Source organism: Rhinopithecus bieti, unplaced genomic scaffold, assembly GCF_001698545.2.
Source record: "Rhinopithecus bieti isolate Rb0 unplaced genomic scaffold, ASM169854v2 scaffold_23748, whole genome shotgun sequence".
NCBI classification, from domain to species: domain Eukaryota; kingdom Metazoa; phylum Chordata; class Mammalia; order Primates; family Cercopithecidae; genus Rhinopithecus; species Rhinopithecus bieti.
Window position 1 is genome coordinate 2,607,100 of NW_016811596.1, and position 15,978 is coordinate 2,623,077.

General features: G+C 34.1%; 3 protein-coding genes across 3 annotated transcripts in view; all 3 read left to right on the forward strand.

The window, feature by feature from the left end:
- Window positions 1-5,318, forward strand: part of LOC108543681 (alpha-2-macroglobulin-like) — a 9,935-nt gene extending 4,617 nt beyond the window's left edge. The window contains exons 4-8 of the mRNA XM_017894275.1: window positions 914-1,010; window positions 2,194-2,422; window positions 3,975-4,101; window positions 4,465-4,583; window positions 5,100-5,318. Of these exons, the coding sequence (XP_017749764.1) occupies window positions 914-1,010; window positions 2,194-2,422; window positions 3,975-4,101; window positions 4,465-4,583; window positions 5,100-5,303 (776 nt within the window). The 3' untranslated portion in view covers window positions 5,304-5,318. The remainder of the gene's footprint in view (window positions 1-913; window positions 1,011-2,193; window positions 2,423-3,974; window positions 4,102-4,464; window positions 4,584-5,099) is intronic.
- An 870-nt stretch (window positions 5,319-6,188) lies between these two features.
- Window positions 6,189-15,203, forward strand: LOC108543683 (ovostatin-like). The gene is made up of 7 exons (XM_017894277.1): window positions 6,189-6,374; window positions 9,299-9,475; window positions 9,671-9,752; window positions 12,413-12,569; window positions 14,339-14,413; window positions 14,746-14,910; window positions 15,109-15,203. The coding sequence occupies exons 1-6, from the start codon at window positions 6,233-6,235 to the stop codon at window positions 14,908-14,910; spliced, it is 798 nt and encodes a 265-aa protein (XP_017749766.1). The 5' UTR covers window positions 6,189-6,232; the 3' UTR covers window positions 15,109-15,203.
- The window catches only part of LOC108543682 (ovostatin), a 10,842-nt gene continuing 9,979 nt past the window's right edge, over window positions 15,116-15,978 (forward strand). The window contains exon 1 of the mRNA XM_017894276.1: window positions 15,116-15,332. Within this exon, the coding sequence (XP_017749765.1) occupies window positions 15,147-15,332 (186 nt within the window). The 5' untranslated portion in view covers window positions 15,116-15,146. The remainder of the gene's footprint in view (window positions 15,333-15,978) is intronic.

The following is a 15,978-nucleotide window of genomic DNA, read 5'->3' on the forward strand; positions in this document are numbered from 1 at the left end:
TTATTTATTTATTTATTTATTTATTTATTTATTTATTTGAGACGGAGTCTTGCTCTGTCGCCCAGGCTGGAGTGAAGTGGTGCAATCTCGGCTCACTGCAAGCTCTGCTCCTGGGTTCATGCCATTCTCCTGCCTGAGCCTCCCCAGTAGCTGGGACTACAGGCAGCCACCACCACGCCCAGCTAATTTTTTGTATTTTTAGTAGAGATGGGGTTTCACTGTGTTAGCCAGGATGGTCTCGATCTCCTGACCTCGTGATCCGCCCGCCTCGGCCTCCCAAAGTGCTGGGATTACAGGCGTGAGCCACCGCGCCCGGCCTATTTTTAATCTTTTAATTATTTTGTAGGATAGTGTATTTTCATATTACTCATGTAATGTGTTTTTAGGTACAATATAACAAAATATCACTGATAGATTATTTCAGGGATGAATAATTTATAATATCTTAATTTTTAATAAACATCTGTGAAATGTTCATATATTATTCACCAAACATAAGACATGCCTAAATAGACAAAGTTTTGTCGAAGTTTATTATGAAGATTGAATGAGTTTATATATGTAAAAGAGAAATAGCAGTAATTCAATAAATGATGGCTACTATTATTACTAAATCTTGTCCTCAAAACATAATGCTAAGAAGTTAAATCTGACTTTTTAGATATGAAATAACTAATTATTTTTTTTGTTGCTTTGCCTTTCTTCAGATAAAATTTTACTTTTTTATTTTAAAGTTTTATTTTAATTTTAATTGATAGATAACTGTATATATTTATGAAGTATACTGTGATGTTTCAATACATTTAAGTACTGTGAAATGATCACATCATTAGTTAACACTTCCATTAGTTCAAATACTTACCTTTTTTTGTGGTGATAACATTCTTATAGATATTTCTTTATATTCATTCAGAGGGTTATACAGGTTCGGACCTCAAGAGTAAATTTCATGGTGAAACTCTGAGAAAATCATTTCCTGAAACTTGGGTTTGGAATCTTATTACAACTGAGTGAGTATTTTAATTGTGTTTTCTTCATTTAACTTTTCTTTTATCTGAATGAAAGACAACATTCATATTTGCCAGCCTTATGGAAATAAATATGTCCCCAAGACGGAAAACTAAGAGTGTGTCAAAAATTCTGCAGAGCCTGTGATAGGATTCTAACTTCTCTTTTTTCTTCCTTTCACTTTCTCCTTTTATTTTTTCCTTATTTCTTTTTCTTACTCTATTATGTTTTATCACTTTTTTTTATAAGAACTTGGATGTTGTTGGAAGGAAAGCTGTACAGGAGACTATAAAGCACACTGAAATTTTTGTTGTATGACATGATGAACATAATACTCAACAAATACATATGGAGGTAAGGGAGAAAGGAGAAAGAGGAGAAAAGAAAATGTAAAAGAGGAAGAAAAAAGGAAATAATAAAGGGGAGGAAGAAGAGGAGGAAAGGAGGTTGTAAAAAAATAAATTTCTAAGTAGGTGCCATAAAAATTTCAAGTATAAGGCTAATGTGCATACTTTAAACAAAAACCGTATTATATGGCTCATGTTTTATACTTATCAGTAAAGTTGGATAAATGTGATAGCAATGACTTATAAGTAAACTAAAGTTAAACAAATTGCCAATTTAGATATTCTGAGTAAATTAAATGAGTCATTAATTCATGTCTCCTGCTCACTCAAACATTTCCAAATATTTTGGTGTTAAAGACCACTTATAGTGTCTACTGATAACGAAAGACAGAAATGCACAGAGATGAAAGTATCTTTCTCAGTGTTTTATAAGAAAGTAAAAGATTAATGCCCATGTCGAGTATTTTAATGGTTCATAATTGTTCAGGGTTTATAAGAAAATACATAGTATCATAAAATTTAAAATAGAATTAAAAGATGAGATCTCACAATTAAGAAGCAGTAGAGTCAAAGATGACTCAAAGGTAAGGAAAACTAATGCACTGGACACAAAAGCTTAATGTTAAGCTTCTTTACAGATAAGGTATGATATGGAGCAAAACAGAGGAAGAATGGGATAAAAAATAAAAAGAGAGAGAATTTGCCTATTGTAGTTTAGCAGACCATTGAACCATCAAAGGAGGAAATGTAGAGCTCCAAGGAAGTGGAATGATCCAATTATACATGTGTTACACGGTGACAGCTTCTCTGTGAATCTGTATGCTATCTCTTTTATTAGCTCCTCAGGTGCAGCCAACCTTAGACTTACTGTTCCAGATACAATTACACAATGGAAGGCCAGTGGATTCTGCATGAATGACAAAGCTGGATTTGGCCTCTCCCCAACTGTCTCCATGACAGCTTTTCAGCCCTTCTTTGTGGATCTCACTCTGCCCTATTCGGTGGTTCGAGGAGAAGCATTCACTCTGAAGGCCAATGTCTTCAACTATCTGAAAAGCTGTATTCAGGTACCAGCTCTTCTTAGTAAAATAGCAAGTTCTTCCCTATGTAAATTATCTTCAAATATCAGTTGCCTGATGATCAGAACTTGGTAAGAACTTGTCTTTCCTTCCTAAGTTTTTAAAAAACATTAACAAGCTCTACCAACCACTCAATGTGTGATTTGGATGTATAAATTATTATATCTAGGTGGCTGGCTGAACATAAAAGAACTTAAGCTCTATGGTATAAGCTACTTTTTATTATTGTGTGTGAGGGGAGGGTGGGTGGAAATGATTGAAGAGATCCCTAGAACTTTTGATTCTTCAACGTATTCAATAATTTTGTGCATAAGACCCTTTTGAAGCCTTGTGAATAATTACGCTGAATATTATCAAATTAGATTTTAAGTTTGTTCACCTTTGGGATACATGAGGAGATACAAAATACACAACAGCTTAGGGGTTTCATAGGCTCTTGAGAGCTGACCAATAGCTATGGAAAAAAAACCCCAGCAATTTCACAATAGAAAAAACACACACACCATTTCTATGTGGGTTTGTATCTTGGTTTTTACACTGTCTAGTTCTGCTGCTTTGAACAAGATACTGATCTCCATCAGCCTCAGTGTATCTGGTGTAAAATGCTGTTAGTAATACATATTTGGCTGGGTCCTTATGAGAATTGAATGAGGTAATGTAAACCACAAGCCTTACACAATACACTGCAAATAATAAGCACTCACATTTGTTTCCCATCTCTTTAACTTTTACCAAAATAACAAACTTCAACTATATCTATAATAATAATGTGGCCTTTGTTTTTTGCATTAGCTCATCTCTTTCAATGGTTTGCAATATGGTGAGATCCCCAAACCCAACCTTTTGTTGACATCCAATTATTTGGTGAACGTCAGTAGAGAGTAGGGACAAAATGACATGTCCAAAGTGCCAGGTAACAAACCAAATCAACAGATTTTACTTTAAGTGATACTGTTTACTTAAAAAAAAAAATCAAGCAGGTCGAACTATTCAGTTTATTAGGAAGCTATTTTTTAGGAAAAAATAAAAGTACATTTTTTTCATATTCAGGAAAGTTTGTTTTTGCTTCCTTGTTAGTAAAGTTTTTCTTTGTGAGCCTGAGTTGCAATGCAGCCTTCTAGATGCTTTGTATCTGCTATTTGCCATAGCACACACGGCTGTGAACTGTAGATGACAATGTCCTCAATTTACAGAAAAGAAAAAGAAAACAGGCTCCCAAGAGCTTATGATAACTTGGTCAACCCAAACTGGCCAAAACCTCTGCTTATTCCGCTGCAGTTCTGTGAGGTAATGCATTATTATATAAGACCTAAATACTGGTTTTTCAGAGTAATTAGTCACTAAGTGCCAAAGGTCAAATGATAACTCTGTTGTAAGACTTTGAAGGTCTCATGGTTTGGAAACCATTCTTTCCACAGCAGAAAATATGAAAGGCGAGGAACTTCCTTTCTAACTTCTCAGACTTGTGTGACTATGCTATGTTTATGTATGGAAAAGATTAAACACTTTTTCTCTCTCTTTCCTTATCGGGCCCTCACAGGTTAATACTGTACTGAAAGCATCTAGTATTTACCAAGCCAGACTTCTCTCAACTGAACATGAAAATATTTGTATATGTGGCAATGAGAAAAAATCCTTTACTTGGCTGGTTACCCCTCAAACACTGGGTAAGATTCACAGTTATTATATGTTTTTACATCCCTTTGTAAATCCCCCTAAGAGCTCATGTTGGACTATTTGTCTATGATAGGCAATTTACCCATTACTTACCACCACCGCTTATCCATTCTTCCATTCCTTATGACGGTATTCTCTTTCACAACCCAAGACCGTTACGCCTGAGGACAGGGGTGGGGAGTTGGAATCAAGTCTTGACTTCAAGAGTGTTTATTTTCCAGGTCATATTTTATTCTCTCCCCTGTCAAATTTCAATTATTTTAACAATTTACCTCAACAGAGAGCTCAAAATGATTTCTGCCTCCTTATATCTTCATTGAAATAACTGCCATTTACATTTTATGCCACTTAAGGTACAGTCAACCTCACTGTCACTGCTGAAACCCTGCAAAATAGTGGCTGCGGGAATGGGTCATCTACAGCTCCAGACATTGGCTGGAGGGATACACTGATCAAACCCTTGCTGGTAGAGGTATGACTTCAAAGTAAAACTTTTGGGCCTTGAGGAAAACAATCTGTCTGTATTTCAAAGATTTATCTCCATTAAGAAGCATAAAGTATAGCTTTCAGAACCCATGGAAAGAGGAGTGAACCACTTACCCAAAGATAAAACACAGTATTTCAATCAAATATTTGGAAAAGAAGGCCGGAGATACACATTTCATCCACTTATGCAAAGAATATTTAAAGTCAACTGTATAATAGTCTTGAAATAGAGGAAAAGAATTTTGGAGCTTGAAGGATCTTTATGAAAATCCTTGATTTTCATTTTGGTAACACAGCTTATTGTATAGCATGCAAAATCAAATGGTTTATTTCTGCATTATCTTGGGCTTAATAATTCATAGATGCACTATCTGGAATAAATTTTGAGGGTGATTTGTTCTATTTAGGCATTATTATTAATTTGTGAATATGCTGAATATTCAGAATATTGTTGATTATGAAATTAATCATGACTACTTTCTTTTCTTCTTCTAACAATTAGCCTGAAGGTATTGAAAAGGAGATGACACAGGGCTCACTTATTTGTACAAATGGCAAGTGGACACCTTTACATGTTTTTGCTGACATGGCAATATTGAATGACACTTTTATTTGTCTTTGGTTTAGAATGAAGGGTTTTATTATTCATCTTCTCAGAACGTGGCTACTGGGAAAGATTAAATTACTTTCAAGTAATAAAACTTAATAATTTCACAAGTCAAAGCAAATTTTAAACTTTTAGTTCTTCCTTATTGGCTGTTCCCTAGTTCAGAAATTCAAGTATCTGTGACTTTAACCCTTCTCTCTACCGTTTAATTTCTACCCATCCAAGCCTTAATTTTGTCATTAAAAATAGTAACTATGACTCTAAAAGTTCTGTCAAAAGCACCCAACCAGAGAAGAATTTTCTCTACCTAATGTATTTTATTATCATTTATTTTATCCTCCCACCTCTGAACCAAATTCTGACAAGTCTTTTTTTCTGATTACCACATCTTCTGAAGTCCATTACCTATCTGGGGCTTTGTCTCACATCTATTGCCTAAAAATATTTGTTTCCAACACTGTAACAATTAATTGCCCTACAAATAGTACCAGACTGCAACTGGATTTCTTTCTATTATCTAATTTATTTTGCTTTTGCCACCATTTATTTGTTTGTTTGAATGTTGGAAATATTAGAGGCCCCTGGAGTTAATAGTAGCCAGAGATCTCATTTTATATTCCAATATTTTGTCACCTTAAGGAGCATACACAGGTAGTGGAGTATTTTCAGATTCAGTGTTTTATCACTTACAATTAGGTGATGTTCCAAATTTATTTTCTTTTGGCCTAAGCATACTCTTCTATACCAAGGCAGGAAAAACATCTAGTCTATTCATCCTATAAGTTGTTTTGTGAAAATCCAATTAAATAATAGGTGCAAAAGTAAATTGGAATGTACTCACCAAAGCTAAGGTTTCATTATATGTTAAATTGTAACTGATTATGAAGAGTTTATGTGAATATGATTAGTTATAATTATAGGAATCTCTTTGACCTTTTTTCTGATTATTTTAGAGTTGGGAATAGTCAATAAGTAGACATTAAGTGATTTAACAATCAAGAAGATAACTTATATTCAAAGTCAAAATCATGATTTTTAAAATAAATGAGAGATCTGAATTAATAATTTCACTTTACTATTTCCTAGGATCCACAGTATCTCAACCAGTAGTGCTAACTTTACCAGATAATCTTGTAAAAGATTCACCTAGAGCTTATTGGTCTGTCCTTGGTAAGTCTGCAAAGCAGTATAATACATAGGCTTAGAAAGAAGAGAAAAATTATACCTATTTCTGCCATGGTTCTATTTTGTCATCTGTTTTAGACTGCATTTCTAGCCTAAGAATTTTATAATTGAGGTTGGTATATATAACTAAGTTGGTATATATGGCACACTCACTTTCCTTTCTTAAAGGTCATTTGATCTGACACATAAAAATTTACGTTAGCATTTCTGGTTCATGTCTCATTTAAGGCTACCTCAGTAAGGAAAAACTTTTATGTTTTCTCACAAACCAGTGATTTTTAGAGTACAGCATGCTGAACTGGTTAACATCGATATTTCACTTCTTTTGCCCTGAAATTACAACACTCAGGTAGGAGCGAACAGCATTCCACACAAAGGCAGTGGTCCCTGTGGGACAATGACCAAAAATGGGCAAAGCATCCTACTCGTAACTTACAGGCGCTATAAACCTAGAACCCCAGTAACGTGCCAACAACTGGAAAAGCTTAAGGGTAATAAGAACAACTGTAAGACGTGTTTAGATATAGAAACATAAAATGTATGCCAAAATTAAATAGAATATATTTCTGTCATTGTTCCCATGTTAAAAAGGGTAAATTGCTTTCTTGCTCATTCCAGATTTCAAAGATAGTTACCTCCATGATTTATTTCTATCTTTTTTAAAAACAATTCTGGACTGTTTAGCCCCTACCTTCCAGTCATCGCCTATATACAGCCCAGATTAAAGACTTAAGAGGGACATCTAAAGAATACTGTACAGTGGAAGGAATTCTGCACTCCTTGTGGCATTATGGTTATATCTTGCATTGTTGCAGTAGAAGAAGTATAGACCAGAAAAATACTAACAGGGAGGGGAAGAACACTCATCTTATATCCAGAACATCTTCCAGTATCAAAACCAAAGAAGACCTGCACTTACTTGAGCTTTTGGCTTTGAGCAAATAAGTCTCATTAACAAAATGATATCCAACAAATATAAGTCACAGATGCTACACCATTATATCCAGCACCATCATTCTAAACCCTTCTTATTTTTAGGCTATCTTAATAGCAAATGGCTCAGTTTCCATCTATTTGGTAAGCCGTTGAATTCAATTAGCTAGTTAGCATCTTGTTGAGGATTTTTGGGATTTATATGCATCAGGGATGTTGGTCTGTAGTTTTCTTTTCTTGTAATGTCCTTGTCTGGCTTTGGTATCAGGGTAATACTAGACTTGTAAAATGAATTTGGAAGTATTACTTCCACTTTGATTTTTTGGAAGAGTCTGGTAAGAACTGATGTTAGTTCTTTAAATATTTGGGAGAATTCACCAGGGAAGCCATCCAGTCTGGGACTTTTATTTGATGAGAGACCTGTGATATTGATTAAATCTCCTTACTCACTATTAGTCTTCTCAGACTTTCTGTTTATTTATGATTCGGTCTTAGCAGGTTATGTGTGTAGGAATGTATTTACTTCTAGATTATCAGTTTACTGGCATATAATGCTTCATAGTAGTTTTATGTGATCCTTTGTATCCTTGTGGTGTAAGTTCTAATATCTCATCCTTCATTTATGGTCCTGTTTATTTGAGTCTTCACTCTTTTTATCTTAGGTAATGGTTTGTCGATTTCATTTATGTTTTCAACAAACTAGTTCCATTGATTGTTTTTCTAGTCTCTACTTCATTTATTCCTGTGCTAATATTTGTTATTCCCTTTCTTTTGCTACCTTTGGGCTTAGTTTGTTCTTTTTCTAGTTCCTTAAAGTGTAACATTAGATTATTTATTTGAGATCTTTCTTCTTTTCTGATATAGCAGTTTATCAATATACATTTACCTCTCCAGACTGCTTCTGCTGTATCCCATAAGATTTAGTATGTTGTGTTTCCATTTGCTTTTGTCTCAAGGTATTTTTTTATTTCCCTTTTGATTTCTTCCTTGACCCAGTGGGTATTCAGGCATGTGTTCAATTTCTACATATTTGTGAATTTTTGTCCTGTTATTTATTTCTAGTTTCATACCCTTGTGATTCAAAAAGATACCTGATATGATTTCAGTCTTCGGACTGTAGAAGTTCTTTATAGTGGCAAAGCGTAGTGGATAAGAGAACTGACTTTCCCAGAAGGCTGCCTTGGGTTTGAATCCCATTTTCACCACTTGCTGTGTCACTCTGGGAAAATTACTGAACCTCTCTGTGTCTCATTTCTTCATCCCTTAAGTAAAGATAATAGTATTACTTATTTCATAGGATTGTTATAAAAATTAAATGAGTTAAGATGCTTAGACACCTCCAGACACGTAGTAAATGCTACACAACTATTAGATATTGGTAGAAAGTGTGTAAGGAAGTGTCCAAGTCCAGGCACTCTGAAGCACTATTTTGTGTGCTGAATTCCTGACTCCACTGTGTCTTTTCCAGATGATGCTGGGAAAATTTTCAGCCTCTCTGTGCCTCAATTTCATTATAAATGAAAAAATAATACCCATGTGTGTTATTATTATAACCATTGAATGAATTAGTATGAGCAGAGTGTTCAGAACAGCATCTGATAAATGGCAAGCATTTTACAAAGGTTTATTTTGGGCCCAAATCCTATTGTTTTTGAAATGATGATTGACCTGGAGTTTTCTACTTCACCCTGGGAGCTCTCCAGAAATTTCGATTCCCACAAACTTTTGGGTTCTTCTGCTCTTGGCTGTGCTGCTTTGGATAATGTATCTCCACCATGGTTCTGAAAACAAGGCCCTGAGTTGTCTTGCTAATTCTATAGTGTGGGTCCAACAAATAGAAGAGAAAATAAGATCCAGATAATAGTTAAAATAATTATTTCCAGTATCTATGACATAGACATGTGGAATACAAACTAATATTCTTTATCTTATCAATTTTTATAAAGTCCTTCATATTGACTTGATTGATTTTTCAGGAGACATTCTTGGTTCTGCCATGCAGCACCTACAGAATCTTCTTCACCTGCCTTTTGGTTGTGGAGAGCAGAATATGGCCCTATTCACTCCCAATATTTACATCTTGGACTATCTGAGTCAGACTCAACAACTGACCGAAGAGATCAAATCCAAGGCTGTTGGATACCTGACCACAGGTAAAGCATTTGGAAGCCTTATTTTGCTACTCTCAGTTAAATCCCTGAATCCCAGCTGTTTTGCTTGTTAAGTACGTGAATGTATTTGTCTGTATGTATACATCCACTTATAACTAACACAAATATTCAACTTATCCAACTTTTCTTCTGGATCATCCATTGTAATTTGAAAAATAATATCTCTTCTTGTTTTAGGTTATCAGAGACAGCTGTCTTATAAACACTTCGATGGATCGTATAGTACCTTTGGACATAAAGATCAACATGGACACACATGGTTTGAAGTTTTGTTATTTACATCAGTTTAACTAGATGTTTCTAATTACTTCTAATCTACTTATTTTTTTTTTCAAGTGATTTTTGAGAATTTTATAAAAGCTATGGATCTTCCCCCACAAACTATAAATATACAAACTTCCACACACATATACACATTCTTTTAATAGGATTCCTGGGCTCTTGGGTTAAAGACTTATGGTATTTCTATCTTTTACTGACAAAGAAATTATACATGACACATAAGCAAATTATTAGACAAAGTAACTCAATAGAGCAGGATAAAAGGTATGAAACTACATTTATTATAGAAGCAAATTATTCCATTGAAACAATAATATCCCAGCCTAACCTAAAGATAGTCTCAAAATTGTTTATGATAACTGATAGTGCCACTCAGAAGTTGTGCTGTGTAACTATGAATCCTCTTAATGAGACTTTAAAAACCTATATTGGAGCAGAATCCTGGTTGCGACAAATGGGGAAATAAGCACTAAAACCAAAATAATTTAAGCAAAGATTGCATTATTACTGTAAGCCTAAAAGACAGGGTGATTAATGAGATGCAAGTTAAATTTTAAAATTTATTCCCTATATTATTAACTTTTATTTACAAATACATATTCACCCCTAGCTGCTATGTCCTGGGAACAGTAATACATCCTTGAGGTACAAAAAGACAGATGCTCGCTATAATAATCATTATTGTTTCTTTTCTAATTGAGGGTAGTAAATCTCCATAATTACCCAGTGAGGCAGACAGCATCATGACACCCATTTTACATATAAAGAAACAGAAACACAATATATTAGTTTGCTAGGTACCATAAAAAAGTACCACAGACTAGATGGCATAGACAACAGAAATTTGTCTTCTTATGATTCCAGAAGCTAGAAGTCCATGACTCAGGTGTTAATAATGTTGACATTTTTTTGAGCCTGTCTTCTGGGCTTGGACATGACTGTCTTCTCCCTGTCTTCTCATGGTCTTATCTCGGTGCATATCTGTGTCCAAATTTCCTCTTCTTGTGAGGACACCAGTCATATTGTCATATTGGAATAGAGTCTACTCAAATGATGTCTTGTAACTTACCTTTTTGAAGACCCTATCTTTAAAAACAAGTCAAATTCTCTGGTACTGAGGTGTAGGGGTTCAATATTTGAATTTGAATGAGGAGGCAACACACTTCTGCCCACAACCCACCGAGAGGTTAAATAATTTGTGCAAGTTCACATTGCCAATATTGTGGCAGAACTTGAATGTCTGTTCCAGAATGTGAACCTTCACTCACTACATTATTTTGCCTCTTGATAGTACATGACCCTTGACTCTGAGAAGTGTGGAGTATAGTGGGGAAAGGCAAGTAAGAAAAAAAAAGAAAAAACATTAAAACACAACGTGATAAAAGCTGTAATAAAAATATGCACATGATCCTATGGAAGTGTATAGGCATGGCAACTTTTCCAGCAATTATGTGATGACTCATTTGGACTAAATGCAATGCATATTACACACATGGATAAATCCAACCGTGTTTACCTGTTAGGAATGCCAGTCTACAAGGGAGAAGTTAACTAAGTATAAACTACAGCTCGTTTTGGATGAGCCATTTAAACCCTGTAGACCTCAGGTTATCATGAAATGATAATAAGGCACACATGCCTCCTCTTGGCCTCTTAAGATATTTTTCTACTTACAACATCCTATAATTTCCCAATAAGCTCTTAGGGGTTAAGAGGGGACAAGGCAGGAATTCTAGTTTTGCTTTGGGTAGAGATAAAAGAATCTGGGAAGATGTTATGGAGAAGGTGACTCTTCATTGAGGGCATGAATGATGAATTCAGAGAAGAAGGAAGAGAAAGGATTTAAGTCAAATGGATGGAGACTTGATTTAAGTTATTAACCAGCAACATATAAATTATTACCAAATCAGTAATATGCAAATTAAGCAAATCAGTAATATGCAAATTAATAAAAGTATTATTCTTATCTGAACAACTCATAAATAATCTCCATTAATGTTTTGGCAACATTTTCCTTCAGTCTTTTTCTCCTATGCTTTATAAACATAATTGAGATTATCCTGTATGAGAGGTTAGTCTTCCTTTCTTGAAACGTAACATTATTTGTAATAACTTTGCCATGTCATTAGAATAACTTAAATCATCCCTTAAGCCAAAGGGATGGGTGGGTGGACACGTTTGGCTAGAAGTTGAGAAAGAAATTTTCAGGATGTGAAACTAAAAAATATAATTGAAGCAAGTTACACTTTTTTTCTTTCTTTCTTTCTTTTTTTTTTTGAGATGGAGTCTCGCTCTGTTGCCCAGGCTGGAATGCAGTGGTGTGATCTCGGCTCACTGCAACCTCTGCCTCCCAGGTTCAAGCGACTCTCTGCCTCAGCCTCCCAAGTAGCTGGGATTACAGGTGCCCACGACCACACCCGGCTAATTTTCATACTTTTAGTGGAGAGGGGGTTTCACCATATTGGCCAACCTGGTCTCGAATTCCTGACCTTGTGATCCATCCGCCTCGGCCTCCCAAAGTGCTGGGATTACAAGCGTGAGCCACCATGCCTGGCCAGAAGCAAGTCACATATTTTAATGAGAATTCACCAGCCTCTCAATGGTTGTTATAATATGCACTATATATCTTTTTTTCAGGCTCACTGCATTTGTTTACAAGTCATTTGCACAGGCTAAACGTTACATTTATATCGATGACAAAGTTCAATCCCAAACGCTTATTTGGCTCTTAAATATTCAGAAACCAGATGGCTGCTTCCTAAATTTTGGCAAAGTCTTCAACAATGCTTTGAAGGTACTGATGATATTCTACCTTACACTTTTCTATTCTTTCATTATAATTGTTTAGTGAACCCCAGGTACACTGAAGAAATTGGTAAAAATTGTTGAACTGGAATTTCTACTAGCATAAACTAATTATCTTGAAAACCAATAAAATGTTTCTTTATAGCAAATGGAACATTTTCTTTCCTTCAGTCAGGTTAAAAACTCTAGAAGATTCTAACAGTAATTGTGGTGACTGGGGGCAGGGTGCAGGGGCAGGATTATTAGTAAAAGTGTGAACAAAGAAGTAATAGAACCTGGATAATTCTTAATAGCTTAGTGCTCTATCATTTAAGAAATTCTTTATCAATATTGTTGTATTATTAGAATTCAATTTGTTTTGCTCTTACTTGCTAATATCACTGAGATAAGTGTTCATAATGAATATGCCTTTTGTTTCTAAGTGTTTTAAAACTTATGTTTTCTTCATAATTTTCATAGTAGTATTTATTTATTGAAAGTAGCTTGGAAATGTCATATAAGATATTGACCAAAATATTATTCATATGTCAACAACTCAGAAATAATCACCATTAATGTTTTGGCAATATTTTCCTTCAGCCTTTTTACTTATACTTTATAAACATAATTGAGATTATCCTGCATGAGTTTTAGTCTTCCCTTTTGAAACCTAACATTATTTATAATAACTCTGCCATGTCATTAGAATAACTTAAAAACATAAAATTAATAGCTCTCTATACATCGTCATATGAATAAACCAAAATCTTTCTTGAGGTTTCAGTAATGCTTAATAAACTCAAAATAATGTTTTGTTAACATTCTTATATGTAAATAGGCCCCTAGTTCATTATTGAATTAGGATAGCTATCTAAAAGTGTAATTTTTTAAGGTTCTGATAAAACATTACCAGATTGATTTTAGTAAAATTGTGCCAATTTTGATTCTTTTACATATAGAGTATCTAACTCATAGCACTACTGCTAACTCTGAGTAATATAGGTAGGAAAACAAAATCTTTGAAAATATGAAAGGAAAAGATGGTGCTTAATGTCTATTTTGTTTATAGGTCAATTGGTTCAAAAGTCAAATATTTTCATATGATTATTTTAGTTTAATTTTCTTCTTTGTAACTGCCTTTTAATCTTTTGGAGCTAGTTTGCTTTTCTTTATAACTAATATTATTGACCTACTAGAATTTATTCAGTATGTTGTGTAATTTATATATAATTTACTTCTATATTCCAAATAGTTCACCACTTATCATGACACCTCTTGTTAATTAATACTGTTTCTACTGATTTTTGAGGCTTTGTTACATTGTTTTCTGTACTTGATATGATTTCTTTCTGCTCTATTGATTGATCTACTGATTATACTACTATAAAATATTTCTGTTTTATACTATACTCTTTTAATCATGGTAATATCATAGCATGCATTCTTTTCATGATACTTTTTATATTATTTCTAGGGTAAATATGAGGGTGAGAATTAAATTAGAACTTTGCAGAACATTCTCTCCCTCCTTTGATTCTAAATGCCTTCTGAGGCCCATAAGTTATTTTGACAAGTGATGTTCCTATTTATATAAAATTTTCAGGTTTTGTTCTCTATTTCCTACTTTTATAAACAGTATCTTTTGAGGACATGAAAACTTCACCTCCCAAAATATAGGAAAAAAAACCAACCATACTGAGTTTTCAAATATATTAGATTTAGAAATACCCTTCCTCTGAATTCCATGAGACTGACATGTTACCCCTATGTTTCATTCAGGGAAAAGAAGATAATGAAATCTCTCTAACTGCATATGTTATTAGTGCTCTGCTTGAAGCTGGCCACCCAGTCTCGGTATGTAGCCCACTGGTGATACCACTAACTTGCTTCTTATGAACTTAGAACATTTTATGCCAACAATATAGTAATAGGAAGTAGAACTATATGTTTGTAGCTACCACATATGCTGAATAATACTGAATCAATATCCTTCTGAATCGTCAAATTACACTGTGCAGATGGAACTATGTAGAAATTAAAATGAATATGTTGTATTTGACCTTTGAACATTTCAGCACAAACAAGATTCATTCCTAATTTTTTTCCAGCAATGATCATATCTGCATCTGTGTTTTTGTATGTGTTTTTGTGTGCACATTTGATTTTTTCTTTTTTATTCTTTGCAGTATATGGCTATTCAAAAGGGTCTCCAGTGCTTAGAGACTGTATCTAGGGAAAGAGCTATGACTACTTATGAGCAGGCTCTCCTAGCCTACACTTACAGTTTAGTAGGCTATGAAGACAAAAGGGAATTCTTCTTCAATGAGCTGAACAAAAAAGCAAAAGAGTAGGTGAGTGTTTTGACCCTTCCTGGAGTAACATGCTGGATAAGTAGAATGATTGGCAGTGGGATAATTATCATCTCCTCATGTTTCTTTATTACCAGTTGTAAGGTTTGCACTCCCTCAAATACCACCCATTTGACCACACACAGTTATATGCCATGCTTTGACACAGACACTGTTGAATTCCTTTCACTTTTTGGTCAGGTGGCTCCGTGTACTGGGAACTGGAAGAGAGGTTTTCTATGGAAGGATCATCATCTTTCTACTACCCTCAGGCTTCCTCCGCAGATATAGAGATGACCTGTTATGGGCTACAGGCTCTTCTTTTCAAGCCATGGCTGACTTCAGAAGAACTGTCCTATGCATCTCAGATTGTACATTGGGTGGCAAAGCAGCAAAATTCCCGTGGAGGTTTCTTCTCCACAAAGGTAACTCTATATCTTTGTAAAATTTCTATGTACAAGAAAATTGAGCACTTGCTTTGCATTGGTGGTATTGGTCTTTAAATTTATACATTACATTTATGCAATTAAATGTAATTGTTGTCACTATTGAACTTGCTATCATTTTTCAATTTGATGTCTTTCAGGTTTTTTACAGATGTAGCATTTTATCTAGTAATAATCTCTAAATACTTATTCAAATATGCTTTACTTTAATTTTTAAAATAAAAACTTAAGTACTAACCTCCTAAATGTTCTATATAAAATTAGCTATGATTTTATCAGAAAAGGTGTTCTCAATTTGCATTATCATCAGCAGTGTGTACCTTTCATTATATAATTTCAAAATCATTTCTCTTGATCTGATACAATAAAATTAGTAATTCATTCTGTAAAATCTCCCTGGTTTCTACTTAGATAGAATATGCTTTCATTTTTTTAAAGTTCTCTTTTATTTCATGTATTATAAATTTCCTGGTCATATCATTTGTACATTTCCTAATAGGGATATTAATATTTTCCTTGATTATGTGTAAGACTTCTGAATATAGTAAAGATATTAACCTTACTAATGCATGTAACATCCTTGTCAACTTTCTGTTTTTCTTCCAATTTTTATCATGCTTTAATA

Bases quoted from the DNA above. Each gene is read 5' to 3' on its own strand.
- LOC108543683 (XM_017894277.1), top strand. From the start codon at position 6,233: ATGATTTTTAAAATAAATGAGAGATCTGAATTAATAATTTCACTTTAC. The intron at 9,476-9,670 runs GTAAAGCATTTG...TTCTTGTTTTAG, and splicing joins TGTTGGATACCTGACCACAG to GTTATCAGAGACAGCTGTCT. The intron at 9,753-12,412 runs GTTTGAAGTTTT...TCTTTTTTTCAG, and splicing joins GATCAACATGGACACACATG to GCTCACTGCATTTGTTTACA.